This window comes from Melozone crissalis, unplaced genomic scaffold, assembly GCF_028551555.1.
Source record: "Melozone crissalis strain CALT ecotype California unplaced genomic scaffold, PUWL_Pcris_2 ptg000120l_1, whole genome shotgun sequence".
NCBI classification, from domain to species: Eukaryota; Metazoa; Chordata; class Aves; order Passeriformes; family Passerellidae; genus Melozone; species Melozone crissalis.
Window position 1 is genome coordinate 3,512,686 of NW_026535896.1, and position 16,040 is coordinate 3,528,725.

Genomic DNA, 16,040 nt, shown 5'->3' on the forward strand with positions numbered 1-16,040 from the left:
GGACAGTGGAAGGTGTCCCTGCCCATGGCAGGGGTGGCACTGGATGGGCTTTAAGGACATTCCAGCCCAAACCCTGCTGTGACTCTGCAATTCTAATTTTGCAGTGCTTTACCCATTTTCCCTCTTCCCCTTATTTTGTAGTAGCTCCATCGGGTGTTTTGTCAGCAAGTCCCCAACCAGGCCCCAGGTTCTTTCAAAGCTTTGTTCTTTGTGAGAGACTGATTTTTTTTTACTGACAACCCTATAAGCATCATCTGAAGCAATGTTTGGGATCTCTTTGTTGCCCCCATGGAAGAGAAATTCCATCATCACCCTCACCTCAGACCCCCAGGAAGAGGCAGGGCAGGCACTGCTGAATTGCTGAAATGTCACTCCCAGAGGATGCTGATGAGGAAGGTGACTGTAAGACCTGTCATGAGGCACTCCTGCTTCCTCCCTTGCATGTTCCTGTGGGACCTTCCAGCCAGGGAGAACCTGTGTCTTCAAAGGGGCCCCACTGAGCTTCCTGAGTGCTGAGGAAAATCAGATCCCCAGAAAACTCAGCTCAGGTTGCAAGAGCTGCTCAGAGCAGTCTGTGCCAGGTATCCCAGCAGAATCCACTTTTCCTTTGGTCTCTCTGAGACCTCCAGAGTCCTGACAGGATAAGAATATGAGGTAGTTTAAGTCACCATGATATCAAAATGCCAAATATTAGTGATATTGAGCTATCTGTGCAGTCAAATGGCATCAGCCAGAGCCAAAAGCAAAACAGATTTTCTTAAATTATTTCTAAGCATCCAATTGCTTCTTTAGTATTTGTATAAAGTATTTAAAATACAATTAAAAGTCTACAGATTCCAACTGCTTGGCTATTGGAAGTTTTCCAGGACAGATCCTATGTGAGTTGGAATAATTCTTGCATTCACACAAAACACACAAATACACAAAGAGTTGCAGGGAAGGCTGGAGGTTCACACATCACCCCAAAGGCAAAGACAGAGCTCCCAGTAGCTGTGCTGGCATGGGGAGCCTTAATTTGGCCCTGTCCCCAAAGGCTGTGACAGAATTCACCGTGTTTGTACCAAGGACAGACACAGGAGAGTCCTGTGAGATACAGTCTGACCTTTTCCTATGTGGTGGCTTTTCCTCAGAAAGATGAAATGGATCCAAGCCCTCCTGTTCCCTGGAAAGGCTGAGCTCTGACAGGCTGCCCTACCTGGTGCCTTCTCAGGTTTTTCAAGGCTTCCTTTGAAACTCCACTTTAGTTGGAAACCAATTGCAATATTTTAAGGAAACTGAAAAGGTTAAAACTGCAATGGAACACTCAGAATATCCAAAGCAAACTTTGGTTAATTTAAGGTGGAATTCTCTGGATAATTGTTTTGACCTTCTGTCCAACATTAGGATTGAAAATTTTCCTCCAGCCTCCATAATTTTCTCAGGATATGACAAGGATCTCCCACCACATTCTGGACTTTTCCATCCCTTACCCCATGGCCTTGACACCCTTTTTACCCCTCATTTTACACGAAATCTTTGGCTAGAGCTGAACAAACAACTTGGCTGCCGAGATAGTAAATGAGCCCCCATTTCCCAAATGTCACTGTAGTACTGAAACCACAGGACCATCTTGTGGCTGCTTCCTGGCCATTTCCTGCTTGCTTGAAAGCTGAGGAAATGAGGTATGCTGAGGTGTGAACTATGTTTGTTTGTATGGGGAGAGCTCTAAGAGACAGAGATACAGCCCATGACCAAGGTGCTGGGCTCAGAAAAGAGAAAAAAACCCAAAGAGCCCGTTCCCAAGGCATTTACAAATGAATGTTAAACACTGCACCTGGATTAACCTGCAGGGACTGCCTGACACTCCCAGCCAGGGCAGAACCTGGCCTTGGCTTAGGACTCTTCCAAGGTGTGCCCCAATTGATTTTCTTTGGGTTTAAGCCCTCAGTTTCACTAAAATCAGGAATGGGTCTTTGAAGGGTGCTTGGTTGTTGGTTTGGTCTGGTTTGATTTGGTCTGGCTTGGTTCAGTTCAGTTTGGTCTGGTTTGGTTTGGTCTGGTTTGGTTTGGTCTGGCTTGGTTCAGTTCAGTTTGGTCTGGTTTGGTTTGCTCTGGTTTGGTTTGGTTTGGTTCAATCTGATTTGGTTTAGTTCAGTTTGGTCTGGTTTGCTTCAGTTTGGTCTGGTTTGGTTTGGTTCGGTTCAGTTTGGTTTGGTCTGGTCTGGTCTGGTTTGGTCTGGTTTGGTGTGGTTCGGTTTGGTCTGATTTGGTTTGGTTTCATCTGGTTTGGTTTGGTTCAGTTTGGTTTTGTCTGGTTGGGCTTGGCTTGGTTTGGTTTGCTTTGATTTGGTTTGGTTCCGTTTGGTTTTATCTGGTTGGGTTTGGTTTTGTCTGGTTTGGTTCAGTTTGGTTTGGTTTGCTTTGATTTAATTTGGTTTGGTTTTGTCTGGTTGGGCTTGGTTTGGTTCAGTTTGATTTTGTCTGGTTGGGTTTGGTTTAATTTGGTTTGGTTTGGTTTGGTTTGATTTGGTTTGGTTTGGTTTGGTTTTGTCTGGTTTGGTTTGGTTTGGTTTGGTTTTGTCTGGTTTGGTTTGGTTTGGTTTGGCTTGCCTTGGTTCACTTCGGTTTGCTGTGCAGTGCTCCCATTCTCCTGCCAAGACAAGAGCAGGGCCACCCCTGGCAGTGACCCAGCCACGGGGACAGTGTGAAATGCCAGCCCAGGACTGGCACAGCTCAGGTCACAGAGGTGCCCCTGAATTCCTTGGGCTGGGATAGCCCCTTGTCCCCCCACCCTGAGGAACCCATTTGGTACCAATTGTGCCAGCCCTGTTCATCAGAGCTCTGGCAGCCTGTTCAATCCCCAGCCCTGGCACAGAGCTGGCTCTCTGCAGGGTGTGCTGCTCGCTGTGGGCAGGGCTGGGGGCAGCCTGGGTTATTAGCAGGGAAAGCTGATTGATTTATGAGAGCAGAAGTCTCCTGTGCTCCAGCACAGGTTATTCTCCAAATGCAAACTCTCCCTCACTTCACACACACAAAGTGGCCGAGTGCTGTGTTATGAATGGGCCCCTTTGTTACCCCGGCCCGACACCACAGACTGTTTAGTTCATGTCTGTGCTTTAGCAGAGGAGGACAGGGTCTGCAAGACAGATGTGCCCTTTAATTGCAGGGAAATATTAGAAGATCGTTAAGCCATTTCTGACAGGGCTTTCCTCTGGCTCGGGGAGTGGGGAGCTGTTTCGGGAAGGCCAAGGAGCAGCCCTGTCTTGCCAGCCCCACAAACAGGACCTTGTCCTGCTCCCTCACCCCAACACTAAACAAAACCAGAGGAGCTTCACTCAGAAGCCCCAGTTTGCTGCCAAAGCTGCAGAGCTACATCTCAGAGAGAACTCTCCTTGCACTGCATCTGATAAAAGGCTTTTCAACACAGCTCAGGGGACTTGCCCTGCTGGAGGTAAGAGCAGCACTATCAGCTCTGCTGAGAACATAGAGATGTGCCGAGGGTTCTGCTTCTTATTTGTGTTACTGAGCCCAGGCTGAGTGTAAGAAACTCTCCAGCAAAAGGAAGACACTTTGCAGTCAGCTCAGAGAACACCCCAGAGTGCAGGGGGAAAGGCAGATCCTCTGCTCTGCAGTCAGCTCAGAGAACACCCCAGACTGCAGGGGGAAAGGCAGATCCTCTACTCTATAGGAGAGAGAGCTTTGGGGGCAACCTGGGGTTTAATCTTTGTTTAGTTTCACTGACACGATGACTTGGAGCAGCGTTTGGGTGCTTTGTGTTGGTTCCCAGGCTGCAAAATTACTGGAACAGCTTCACCTGAGATGGTGGCTTTGTTTTTTGGGATCACTGCTGTGACAGAACTTGACAACCCCTACTACAGTTATCAACTCAGAGCTAATGATTTTCATTTAAAATACAGCAAAATAAACCAGGACAAAGCCATCACATTGATTGTACAGGGGATCTGCTGAGGGATAACTGAGTTCCACAGAGGTCTGAGCAGGGGTCCTGGGGATGGCAGAAACCTGCAGAACCAGCCCCAAACTGGCCCTTGGGGACAGGGTGAAAGAGAAGGAGAAGGATGTAGAGCTGAGTGACCTGACCAAAGCCACAGCACTGAGCAGGCTCCAGGCTGGGATTTGCCTCCTGGCAGCCCTGGCTCCCAGCCCCTCCCAAACCCAGAAGGAGCCTCTGCTGCAGCTCTGGTCTGCCCCCCCTGCAGCAGAACATCCAAAATTCCTGCCAGGGGCTCACCCATAGACCCTGCAGCACCAGACTTTGGACCTCCCAGGCATGGAAAACCATCCCTGGGCACAGACTTGGACCATTCTGGGATTTCTTGTGGTGCCAAGGGACCTCATTTATCCGAGCCAGGCTCAACACCCTTCTCAGTACCACTCTGATAAAGCCAACAGCCTTTCTGTTAATGGTCACTGATAAGAAATTTTGGAGAGGGTTTTTTGCTCATTCTCAGAGGAAAGTCAGTTTTGCTTTGTCTATCAATCCTACCCCTGGGATAACACTTGGCTGTTCTGTGGCCTCCTTCTCCAAGGACAAGGGATTTACAAAATCTGAGCTCTTTGGGGGGCAGCATCACACAGACAGGGAAACTGAGGCATGGGGACATTAATACAGCTGTGAAAGAGCCCTTTATTTCAGTTTTACTCTCACATCTGCTGTTGGGTGAGCCAGGAGCCAGTATTCACTGCCTGGTTCTTGTAGATTCTTGCTGATTCAAGCCTGGTTCGTGTAGCTGTAACACCAGAGAAGGCCTTGGGTGTGTTTATTTAGTAGGAATGTTTGTCCTCAGCAAGAGCTTCACTATGTTTATGCAGCAAAGGCTCTTTCCCTGCTGCAGCTCCCTGGACCTGTTGGTGGGGTGGTCTTTGCTCTGCCATGTTTGATATCAGGAGCAGGAACAGCACCTTGTCAACTCCTTTTTGCATGGCAATGTTAACTTTGGGCTCCAGCCCAGATGCCAGGATGAGATTCAGCCTTTTTGTCCAAAAGGTAGGTGTGATGGCAATCCCTGAATCCTTCCAGGACCTTCCTCTTGCACCATAGTTAAAACACTGGTGTTCCTTTGTAAAGAAATCAAAAGCTCCTGGGAATTTCCACTGGTGTAAACTGGGTTTTCCTGTTCAAATATTTCGATGGAGATTGACTAAGAAAATATCTCAGTGTAATGCTGCTGAGCTGTTTTCCTTGGAATGCCACGGGCAGGCTTGTTCACAAAATCTCTGCTTTTGCTATAGGCGTAGGCAGAAACAATCCCCTCACTGGAGCCACAGGGGCTGGGCTCAGTGCACAAGGAAAACACAGATCCTGCCATCCCAGCAGGGTGGCAGCCCTCAGCTCCACTGCCAGGCTCAGCAGAGCAGCTGGGGTGTGGGTCAGGAACCAGCAGAGGCTGCAGTGCTGCACAGGGGCACCCGAGTGTGCCCAGGGACAGGGAAATGCAAACCTGGGCCAATCAGGAGATTTAAACCTGATATTTGAGAGGGATTTATGGCACTGTGGCTCCCAGCACCTGGAAATGGGAGTGTGATTTGTATGACTGCAGGCTCTTTGGGAATCTCTCTGTCAGGACCTGTCTATCCCAGTCAGAGCCATTTGTCTGCTGCAGAGGCAGAGATCAGACTCCCAGTGCTGGATCAGGAGCATGCATGTGTTCCTTGGGGAACAAACAGGCTCCTGTGAGTCCTGGACCACCTCCCCCCTCTCGTCTTATCTCTGGGCTCTGTGGGATGCAGGCCCTGAGCCCAAGGAACCTGCTCTGGGCTCAAACCCCGAGTTTGTGCTCTGGATGTCTTGGACACCCAGACTCTGACCTCATATTTAACCCAAACCCAGCTCTGGCCTCAAACCCCAAGTTTGTGCTCTGGATGTCTTGGGCACCCAGAGCCTGAACTCACATTTAACCCAAACCCAGCTCTGGCCTCACACCCTGAGTTTGTGCTCTGGATGTCTTGGGCACACAGAGCCTGAGCTCAGATTTAACCCAAACCTGGCTCAGGGCTCAGGACACAAATAGACTCAAGCCCTCAGACTGGAAAACCCAAGGCACATCTCATTTTGGATTCAGCAGCAGGATTATGTTGGACTTGTGTTTTCCCCCATAGTGTCCAGACCTTCACTCTGCACTGTAGGTGTCAGTGATGGATTATTCCTTATCCTTCCTTTTAGCTGAGCATTCCCTCGAGAGCTGCTGAGGTGCTGCAGGCTCCTGGCGCGGGGAGCAGCGCAGGCTGTGCTCGCTCCTGGAGATGCTGCTGGGATCCTTTCATGCTGTTGTTTTTCCTCAGTCTGGGCTAAGTCATCTCGGGCTGCAGGAGCTTGTTTTGCTCTCTGTGGATGGAAACAAAGCAGCCCCCGATGGCCGCTTCCTGATGGGCTTCCTGCGATTGTGCAGGGAGTGGTGTCAGGGAACAAAACAGGATACGGCACGGGCTTGTGAATGTACCGGGGACAATGGTATCAAAGTGGAATAAAAATAATGAATGGGCACTGCTGGAGCCTTGAGTCACAACCTGAAATATTTGTGTCTCCCGAAGCTGCCTCCTCCCACCTCTTGAATTCCTGGGAGAATGCTCTTTTTACAGTTTCCAGTGCTTTGGCAGTAGGAACCCAAAGAGAAAAGATAAGGTTTCATGGTTTGCACCTATTCCTTCATGCTTTTAAGACTCTGCTTTCTGTCCTTTTCCAAAGGCAGCCTGAGAGGAAGCCCAGAGATGGGACAAACCTTCTCTCATAACAAACTCCCAGTATTTTGGGGCTTCTCCATTTGTTGTTTTCCTTTTTAGGGCAAATCATTTATATTGAAAAGCTTCCGTTTATCTCTGCATGTTGGAAACAGAACCAGCAGGATTGTCACAGTCTCAGTTTCTGACACAAGTAAAAATACCCCCCAGAAGCTCAGCTTTGAGGGACAAGGTAACACCACTGGAGTGGCAGATGCAGCTCAGGGTGAGCTCAGCTCTCCTGACACAGTGCTGGGTCCGTCTGCAAAGTCCTGATGGAATACTGGCCCCTGGGAAGAGCCTCTGGCAGCACATCAAGGTGAGGGGCTGGGCACAGGGTGCTCCAGGACAGAGCTGAGGTCAGCACAGCATTTCTGCATTTGTGCTCTGGGATTCTTGGGGTTTGTCAGCAAGCCAGACTCTGAAACCATCTTGCAGTTTCCCTCCCTGTTTCTTCAGCAGAGAAGACCATAAAAATGCTACAATAATATTTACTGAAGGGTGCATGTTCCCAGTTAGGTCCATGTGTCTCTGTTTACAAACACATCTGCTCAGAGCAAGGCAATTATTTTAGAAGCGTGAAGGATGAGAAATGAAATGAAAAGGAAGGTGAGCTAGAGCTGGGCGGATTTGAGTGCTCAGCCCTGGGAAGCAATCACCCAATAGTGTCAGTCTCAGTGAGAAGGGGATACAGCTTTGGAGGAGAAAAGCTGAGGGCACAGAGGAGTGGAGATACCAGCACAGGAAAGTGACTGAGGGGAGTGTTAATACCTGGCAAAGGCTGATTGATTTTCTGGGAACATGACACAGCTTGGAAAAGATCTTATGAGATCATGAACAGTCCTCAGCCTGAGCAGGGTCAGGCTGGTTAATCCATAGAGGTGAATCCTTTTGAGTTCTGTGTCACTTCAGGCTCCTGGGAAAATCTCCAGCTCAGCACTGTCCATCCCAGTTAGAGCCATTTTCTGGCTTTTATCAGATGCCAGATTTCTGGTGATGCAGTGAAATTACCTGCCAGGGTAAGAAACCTGGCCCAAGCCATGCCAAAGGTAAACTTCCAGCACTCAGGACAGGTTTCACTCTGGCCTCATCCTGAATTATCTCGTGTGTCCTGGTTGGCAGAGCCAGGCAGGGAACAGAAGCCAGGGAGTTCTCTGGGAAGGGCAGCCAGAAGCTGTGCTTTGTCCCAGCAGACACACACCCCATCCCAGTGTCAGTCCCAGCAGGGTGGGGACCCTGGGGAGGGAGGGCAGGAGTGCTTGGGGAGCTCCCTGTTCACAGCCCGGGGATGGGATGAGCCAGCTGGGGGCTGACAGGGCTGTTCCTGCTCCAGGCACAGCTGCTGCTGCTCATGTTCCAAGGGAAGAGCTGCAGCACAATCCAGGATTTCAGGCTGATGGGATGGTCCCTCCAGCCTCAGCTTTCACCACATTTACTTTCCAGAGGTCAAGGGGCCACAGAGATAATTTGAGCAGGTTCTTTTTAAATTCTACATCCATTCCTGGGCCTGTGCTGAGACCTCACAGAGCCTTTTCCTGGGGATTTCCCACAGTTCCAGGCCTGGTTTAAGCCTCCTTATCATTATGCTTGATGCAGCAACTTGCTGGGAAAGAGAAACTGTCACCTGGTTATTCCCAGTTGGCTGGAAAGAAACCAAAATAGGCCCTGAAACCATTAATGTGAAGTCTAGCCGGAGGAAAAAAAAGTCTTTGGTCCAGATCCTATAAAAGTGTGCCTGAAGTAAAGTGCTTTTCTGAGAAGTGAAGTACAGAAGAATGATTTATATTTTTATCCTTTTTGAGTCTGCTTTTGGGGATCTTGAGATGAAAATAATAGAGCATTGATTTTAGCAGCCTTCTTTTACCCACTTGATACAAAATTTCATGGGAATAATGACCATAAAAATAACCCCCAAAAGATAAAGATGTTTTTTCCTTCTGAGGAGTCTTGCCAAATCATTTTGCCCCAATTTTGAGCTAATTTCACCATGATTTGGTGCCTTTCAGTGTTTCTGCTCTTTCTGCTGCTCTTATTCCTGCTTTGTTTCCCCCTAACATGAGTTACCATGTTGTGGTTTTGCAGACATTTAAATTGTGAAGGAATTATGGTGTGTTCCAAGGCTGCCAAGGTACCCTTGGATGGAGCAGCCTGGGTGGAAAGAGAAGGAAGGGGGAGGAAAGGGAAGAAAAGGCAGCCTGGGCTCTTTGTCCTGGTCAGTGTCCTGCTCTGTGGCTCTGAGCAATTCTCCAGTGCAGACTGGGGCACAACCTGCCGTGTGGGATGCCCTAAAATTAATGAATGAAACCCCTCCTTTATAACCACAGAAATCCTCAGATCTGCAGAGCCTTGGACACAGTGTTAAAGGGTTACTGCCATCTTAACCCTGAGTGCTGCTGCAGCAGGGAAGGGGGCTTGGAGCAGCCTGGGATAGGGGAAGGTGTCCCTGCCCTTGGCAGGAGATGGAACAGGAGGAGCTTTAAGGTCCCTTCAAGCCAAACCCTTCCATGACTCTGTGACAGCAGCCTGCATCTCATCCCATCCCTCCTGGGGCAGGGCCAGCTCTGGGCAGGGATTCCAGCAGCTGGGATCTCCCAGTCCCACCAGCAGCAGTGGGGAAATGCTGTGAGCAGCACAGTGGGGTACACTGGGCAGTGCTGCAGGTGGGTACCAGGGGGAAGAACAGGGCAACTTGAAGTGACAAGTGACATCCTGCTGCACTCACCAGGGGGATGATGGATCTCCAGCTGCACCCAGGAGACGCTCCTAAGCAGGACTTCAGTGAATTGTGAAGGGCACAAGATTGGGTTGAGGTTGTTGGCAATCAAATGGTCATGATTACAGTTTTCTAGGGGGAGTTCTGGGGCGTCTCTGCCCCAATCACATCCTCTAAGGAAGGTGGAATAGCAGGAGCAAGCCTGAGGAAAAGTGGTCTGGAGAAGCTGCAGAGGGAATTCTTGGTTTGATTGGGAGCAAGGGAAGAGTGGAAATCTGAGAGTGTGCCCAAAGGATTCCTGTGTGTGTCCCAGAGAGAGCACTGGCCAGGGCTCAGGGCCCCACAGTGTGCACAGTACAGAGAAGGGGAAGGCAGGGTGAGGGAAATGCCCCCAAAGATTGAGGGCAGGGATGAGAACACTCTGTGTTCCAATCCAGTGCCCAATCCTCCCTAATGTGCTGCCCCACAATCAGCACAGACCTTGCTCCTTTTTGAATTTCTTATTTGACTCATTTTCTTGTAAGTCTGATGTTATCTCTGTGCTCGTATGAGATGCTGGCAGCAGAAATGCTGACTTGTAACACTGCAGTGCCAAAGTTATCTCTACTCCAGGGTTGCTCCTCGGAGCAAACCCTGGGCCGTGTGTGACACTGGTGGACTTTGGATTTTGGTTACATGGTTAGGTCTGGGCTCTTCAGGTCTGTGTGGGCAACATTCTCTTTACAAAAATATTTCAGGAGTGATTTTCTCACAGGACCAGGAGTGGTGAAATTTTGAGGAGGGGGAGAAAGGAAAGAAAACAGCCACCTCTCTAGCAATGGAGTCATCGCTCCATGGCACAATGGTTCAGGTACTCAGCACTGTCATCTCTTCTAAGGCAGCCTTTGTGGAGGAGGATGAAGCTTTGATCTTTAGTAATGCCTTTTAAATGTGGTTATGGCCAGAAAAATGATTGTGTTGTAGAGAGCTAAAGGTTGATGTTCAGTGAAATCTCATTGCACACACATTGCACACCTCGGTTATTGGAGACACCTGGGGTGACAGCACTGACTACTCACCTCACCAGCCCTTGTTCCCCTGGGCTTCCTCCTGTCTCAAATGTCCTGTTCAATTCATTAAGTCAAACCTTAGCTAAAGTGTGTGTGTCATCTCCCTTTGCAAGGAGATCAGGAAAACTTGGTTGAAGCACTGGTGGCTTGCCAGCCCTCCCAGAATGTCAGACCAGCTGTTCCTGCCCTCAGGGCCAAGGCCAAACTGTGCCTCCTGCTGTGTCCCCCTCACACCTGGGACCTGGGTCAGGATGGCTCATTGAAATAAAGGCAAACCTGATAATTCTCTCTCTTAGAACTGGAAACTGCTGTATAAATAAGAGGCACACCACAGATTCCTGCGTGAGGGATGCAGGAGTGTGTGCCAGCTCCTCCTCTGGGGCAGCCACTGGTGGGTTGCCCTGCAGGGGCTGGGGCTGGGCTGCCCAGGGAGCTGGATGAGCTGCAAAGGCAACATTTATGCCAGGAATGTGATTAAAACCTGGAAAAACTGAGGCCAGCCTATTCCCAGAGGCACTATAAGGTAACAGGTATGCCAGAGTAGCACACACGGCCCCTGTCTCGGCCTCAGGCTGGCCGGCCCAAGGCCACAGGCTGAGGCAGCGCCGTGGGAGGACCTGGCGGGCTGTACCCGTCTGGGCAGGCAGCGATGGCACCTGCACACCTCGGAGTGCTTTCCCAGTCTCCAAACACTAAGCAGCTCCCGATTCCAAGGATGAGAAGCTCGGTGTTTCAGGGAGAGGCCGCTCTGTGCCTCAGGCAATCCCCCTGAGCAGGCCAAGCCTGGCAGCTCTGCCGGGGAGCAGAGCCCACAGCCCCGGGCCAGCTCCGCCGGGGAGCGGAGCCCACAGCCCCGGGCACCTCCGCCGGGGAGCGGAGCCCACAGCCCCCGGGCAGCTCTGCGAACGAGCGGAGCCCACAGCCCCTGGCACCTCTGCCGGGCAGCGGAGCCCACAGCCCCCGGCCAGCTCCGCCGGGGAGCGGAGCCCACAGCCCCGGGCCAGCTCCGCCGGGCAGCGGAGCCCACAACCCCGGGCACCTCCGCCGGGCAGCGGAGCCCGCAGCCCCGGGCACCTCCGCCGGGGAGCGGAGCCCTCAGCGAGCACAGGGAGGGCGGTGCCCGTCCCCACAGCTGAGGCCGGGCCCTGCCCCTTCCAGGAGCGCTGGCCCGAGCCCCAGGCAGCCCTGGCCCTGCCCAGGGTTCCCACCAGCCAAGGCTGCCTGCTGCTTGCCCCTGTGTTTTTTTCTGAGCTGGATGTGGGCACAGAGCTGAGCTGGTGGCAGCGGGGCTGGCTCAGTGCCACCCGGCCTGCCTTACATGTCACCAGCACTGCTGTGCTGTGCCCCTGCAGCCGAGCAGGTGTCACCAGCCCTATCTCTCCTCATCTGCCTGGTGGCGCAGCTCCCCTGAGGCTGAGCCTTTGCTGCCACCAGCTCGGGTGTAGCTCGAACCACTCCTGCCCCAGGAGCTGCCAAGAGCAGCCAGAGCATTTGGATTTCTCCTCCTGTTTTCAGGATGAAACTGCTCATGCAGCACACGGCAGAGCTCCATCCCAGTGCTCCAGTGAGGTTACTGCTGTCCCAGTTAACACCAGTTGCATGCAGGCAGCTCTGAGCAGCCACTGTCTTTCACAGCATCCTCTGTCTTTCAAGGAAGATCCTTATCTGAGGAGGCTCTCTGCCACATACTCTGTGTCACAGAGCAGTGTGTACTTGCTTGTATACGTAAAGTTGTACTTTGTGCAGCCCCAGGATCTTGGTCCAGGGTTGTTCTGTGGAGTGTTGATAAGTTTGGGGGTTTTTGGGACAGCCAGAGAGAACCCTGCTTTCCAATTTTTTTACCACCAGAAAATTTCTTCAGAAGAAAATGTCTTTAGGCAGAACAAGCAGCCTGGAATTAAGTGTGCCTGACTAAGCTTGAATTCAGAAGAACCTTCCAACCCCTGCATAGGTCCTGCCGAATTGCCAGTAAAAATCTTGTGAGCAACCTCTCACACTGATTTTGTGGGATAACTCTCATTATCATTATTTTCCCAGATATCGTTTCCCAAAAACAAAACCCATTTTTTCTATGTTTTTAGAGTATGATTTTAGACTGGAAATCTCCAAACCCAAACATGCAAAATATTTATCTGATGAATTTGCAGTGGTACTCACATTTCCCTTGTCTCTGCCCAGCTGAGACTGGGTCTAGAGGGCCCTAAGCCAGTGTGGGCTTCACCCATCACCTCAGGTGGGAAACCTGACACTTTCTGGACTGTGAGGAAGTAGAGGGCTGCAGAAAATGTGTCTTTTGGGAACCCCTGCCTGGAGTGAATCCTGACCTCAGTGATTCAGAGGAGCAGCAAATCCTGAGCTCTGATGGGAAGGCTTTGCTCCCCTTTAAGACTGAACCATCTCTTGTTCTTGTACCTTCCTGCACAGGCAAAGTTTGCAGCCTGGAGATAAAGAAACCCTTTGAGGGGTTTCTGACACAATTCACACCAATCCTTCCCAGAGATACCTTAAACTCGCTCCCTTACTCTAAAGCTGAAAAAGGGAGGGGTATTTTTGAAAGGTTGTGAATCCACCAAGGAAAAGCTGCAGGAAAGGTTGAACACAGTGTGAGCTCCTCTCAAAACCACCACTGGGCAGTGTGGGGTAAAATTCCTTTTTGCTGTTTAGTGGCTCTAACCAGTGTGAGACATTGGCCACAAAGTGCAGCAAGTGCTGGAACTTCAGCAGGATTTATGCAGATGTTTGAGGGTTCCTCTGAATTCAAGCTTAGCCAGGCCCACGCCAATTCTAGGCCACTTTGTCTTGTTTGGGTTTGTTACATGATCTGAGATCAGAGATAGAAAAGCACTGCTTTTTGTAGGCCTGACTCTCTTTAAGTGGGTTAACTTCAGGGGGACTTTTGTGTTTACCCAGCAGACTGAATTGCTGGTGTTTTTTGTGACAATATCATAAGCCTGCTGGTATCTGATTTGTGCTTAGATTCTCGTGTCATTCCAGGAGCTGCACTTCTCTAAGCTGTCAAAATTTCTGTTTCCCTCCTTGGTTATGGAAGAATTTACAAAACAAACCTCTGAAACAACTACTTGGGGGAAGGGGGCGGGGAGAAAGCAATAAATAATTATTTTTAGAAACTCCCTGTTGAGGCTGTGCCCTGTGAATGTTGAGCATGGGTGTTAGCACACCCCAGGTTTCAGCTGTGTGTTCAGTGAGCCTCTGCAGCCCACACACCACTGCTGGGTGGCTTTTGAGCACTAAGAGCCCAGAGTAGGTGAGTCTGTAGCTTTGTTTTGGAGTCTGCTCCATCAGCTCACATGAAAGTGGGGGAGGTTTCAGTGCGGGAGGTTCCTCCTTCGGTTTCTGCCCTGCCACTCATAAAGGCAGCTGTGTTGTGTGTGGTTAGCTGAGCTCCCTCCAGAGCAGGCAGCCCTTGCCAGATGCACTTTGAGTCAGGCAGGGCTGTGCCAAAGCCATCCGGAGCCCGGCACTCCTCGCTTGGAAAACCCAAGCACATCCACACAAGGAAATTGATAGCCAGAGCTTCTTGTCAATATTTGGAGTTTCAGCAAAAGGGGGGGGGAATTAAAAAAAAAAAGGATAACAATTTCCTGTTTTTAAGCATTTCTTGAAATGCACAGTTGGGTAACACACAGCCCTTCATTTCCCACAAATAAACAAAAAGTGTAAAGTAATGCATTTTTTCCCCTACCACAAACACCCATAACTGTGACCTGCTCTGGCTGCTTCTCCTTCAGCAGCAACCTCAAAACACAAACTGCACACAAACCCTCCGAAAGGAGACGTAGAGACCTTCATGTGCCACTCCAGAGGTGTTTCCCTACACACCAGTTGGCTTTGGGGCAGCGGGGCAGCAGGTGGGCAGGTCGGTCACTGGGGCTGGGGCTGAACTGCTCACAGCGAGCATTGGGGTCACACAGCCCCCATGAGGTGACACAGCCCCCGTGAGGTGACAGCCCCAGCAGCTCCTCTGCTGTTTGCAGAGCTCCAGTGAAGCTGAACGCTGCTCCCACCCAAAGCCAGCAGCCAGCAAAGCAGAGCAGAGCAAGCCCTGGTTTGCATAAGGGCTCCTGGACCCCAAAGGCTCTGATTGCCCCTGGCAGGTAGAAATGGCAGCCAAGCAGAGCAGAGCAAGCCCTGGTTTGCATAGGGGCTCCTGGACCCCAAAGGCTCTGATTGCCCCTGGCAGGTGGGAATGGCAGCAGAGCAGAGCAGAGTAACCCCATGTTTGCATAGGGGCTCCTGGACCCCAAAGGCTCTGATTGCCCCTGGCAGGTGGGAATGGCAGCAGAGCAGAGCAGAGTAACCCCATGTTTGCATAGGGGCTCCTGGAGCTCGGGCCCCTGCTCCTCGGGCAGGTGGCGGTGGCAGCCAGTGCAGGGCAGCTGTGGGGCCCTGCAGGTGCTCCCAGCTCAGAGGGAGAAGAAGAGGGCAGTTGCTGCTTTAGTCACAGCTCTGAGGGCTGGTTCTGTCTCTCCCCAGGAGGCTCTGTCGGTGGTGAGCGACGACCAGTCCCTGTTCGACCCCACGTACGGCGCGGCCGCGCAGCTCCCCAAGGACATGACGGCCTCCGGCAGCCCCGACTTCGGGCAGCCCCACAAGATCAACCCCCTGCCCCCCCAGCAGGAGTGGATCAACCAGCCCGTGAGGGTCAGTGTCAAACGGGAGTATGACCACATGAACGGATCCAGGTAAGGACAGAGCCTTTCCACACTTACAGTCTTAAACACAGAATCCCAGCATGGGAGGAACCCGCAGGGATCATTGAATGCAGTGCCCGAATCCAAACCCTGAGCCCAAAAGAAGGCAAAGCGCACACTGTCCATTTGTGCTCTTGTCCTGCACATCAACATCTCTGTGCAGGACCATGCCCCACTCTCCTGCAATTCCTTCTTTTGTGACTCATTTTGAACAGCCTGAGCACCCTGCTCATGCAGTCCTGCAGGATGTGCCCCTCCCAGTCTCCATGGACACTGCACGGACTGGGCATGAGACTGCCAGGGCAGAGCTCATGCTGGAAATCCCACATTTCACCTCTGACTTCAGCACTCCATGGATGTGCTGTGTTTCCAGGGGCTCACAGAGGGAACTTGCAGCAATAATTGGAGTCTGCCAGTGAGGCACTGAAAGCTGCACTGCTGGGCTGCCAGGGCTTCCCTGGAGGACACCTTTTATTTGTGCTCTACCAGGCCATAAGCAACTTCTGGAAATGGAAAGCTTTTTGATGTCTCAAGCTGCACCAAGGGAAATACAGGTTGGATATCAGGGAAAAGTTTTTTACAAGGGTAATAAAGTCCTGGAGTAGCTGCCTGGGGAGGTGGTGGAGGCCCCATCCCTGGGTGTGTTTAACAAAGCCTGGATGTGGCACTGGGTGCCAGGGTTTAGTTGGAGTGTTGGGGCTGGGTTGGACTCAATGATCTTGAAGGTCTCTTCCAACCTGGTCATTCTGTGATTCTGTAATTCTGTGGAGAAGGGAGGAGACTGAGATCCTTTATGGGAGTCTGCAAGGTGGAACAAAGCCAAAGGCCTGTGCCTGTTGGCGTTCTGGA

General features: G+C 51.2%; 1 protein-coding gene across 1 annotated transcript in view; it reads left to right on the forward strand.

Moving 5' to 3' along the window:
- Positions 1–16,040, forward strand: part of FLI1 (Fli-1 proto-oncogene, ETS transcription factor) — an 81,304-nt gene that overhangs the window by 21,348 nt on the left and 43,916 nt on the right. The window contains exon 2 of the mRNA XM_054292904.1: positions 14,974–15,182. Within this exon, the coding sequence (XP_054148879.1) occupies positions 14,974–15,182 (209 nt within the window). The remainder of the gene's footprint in view (positions 1–14,973; positions 15,183–16,040) is intronic.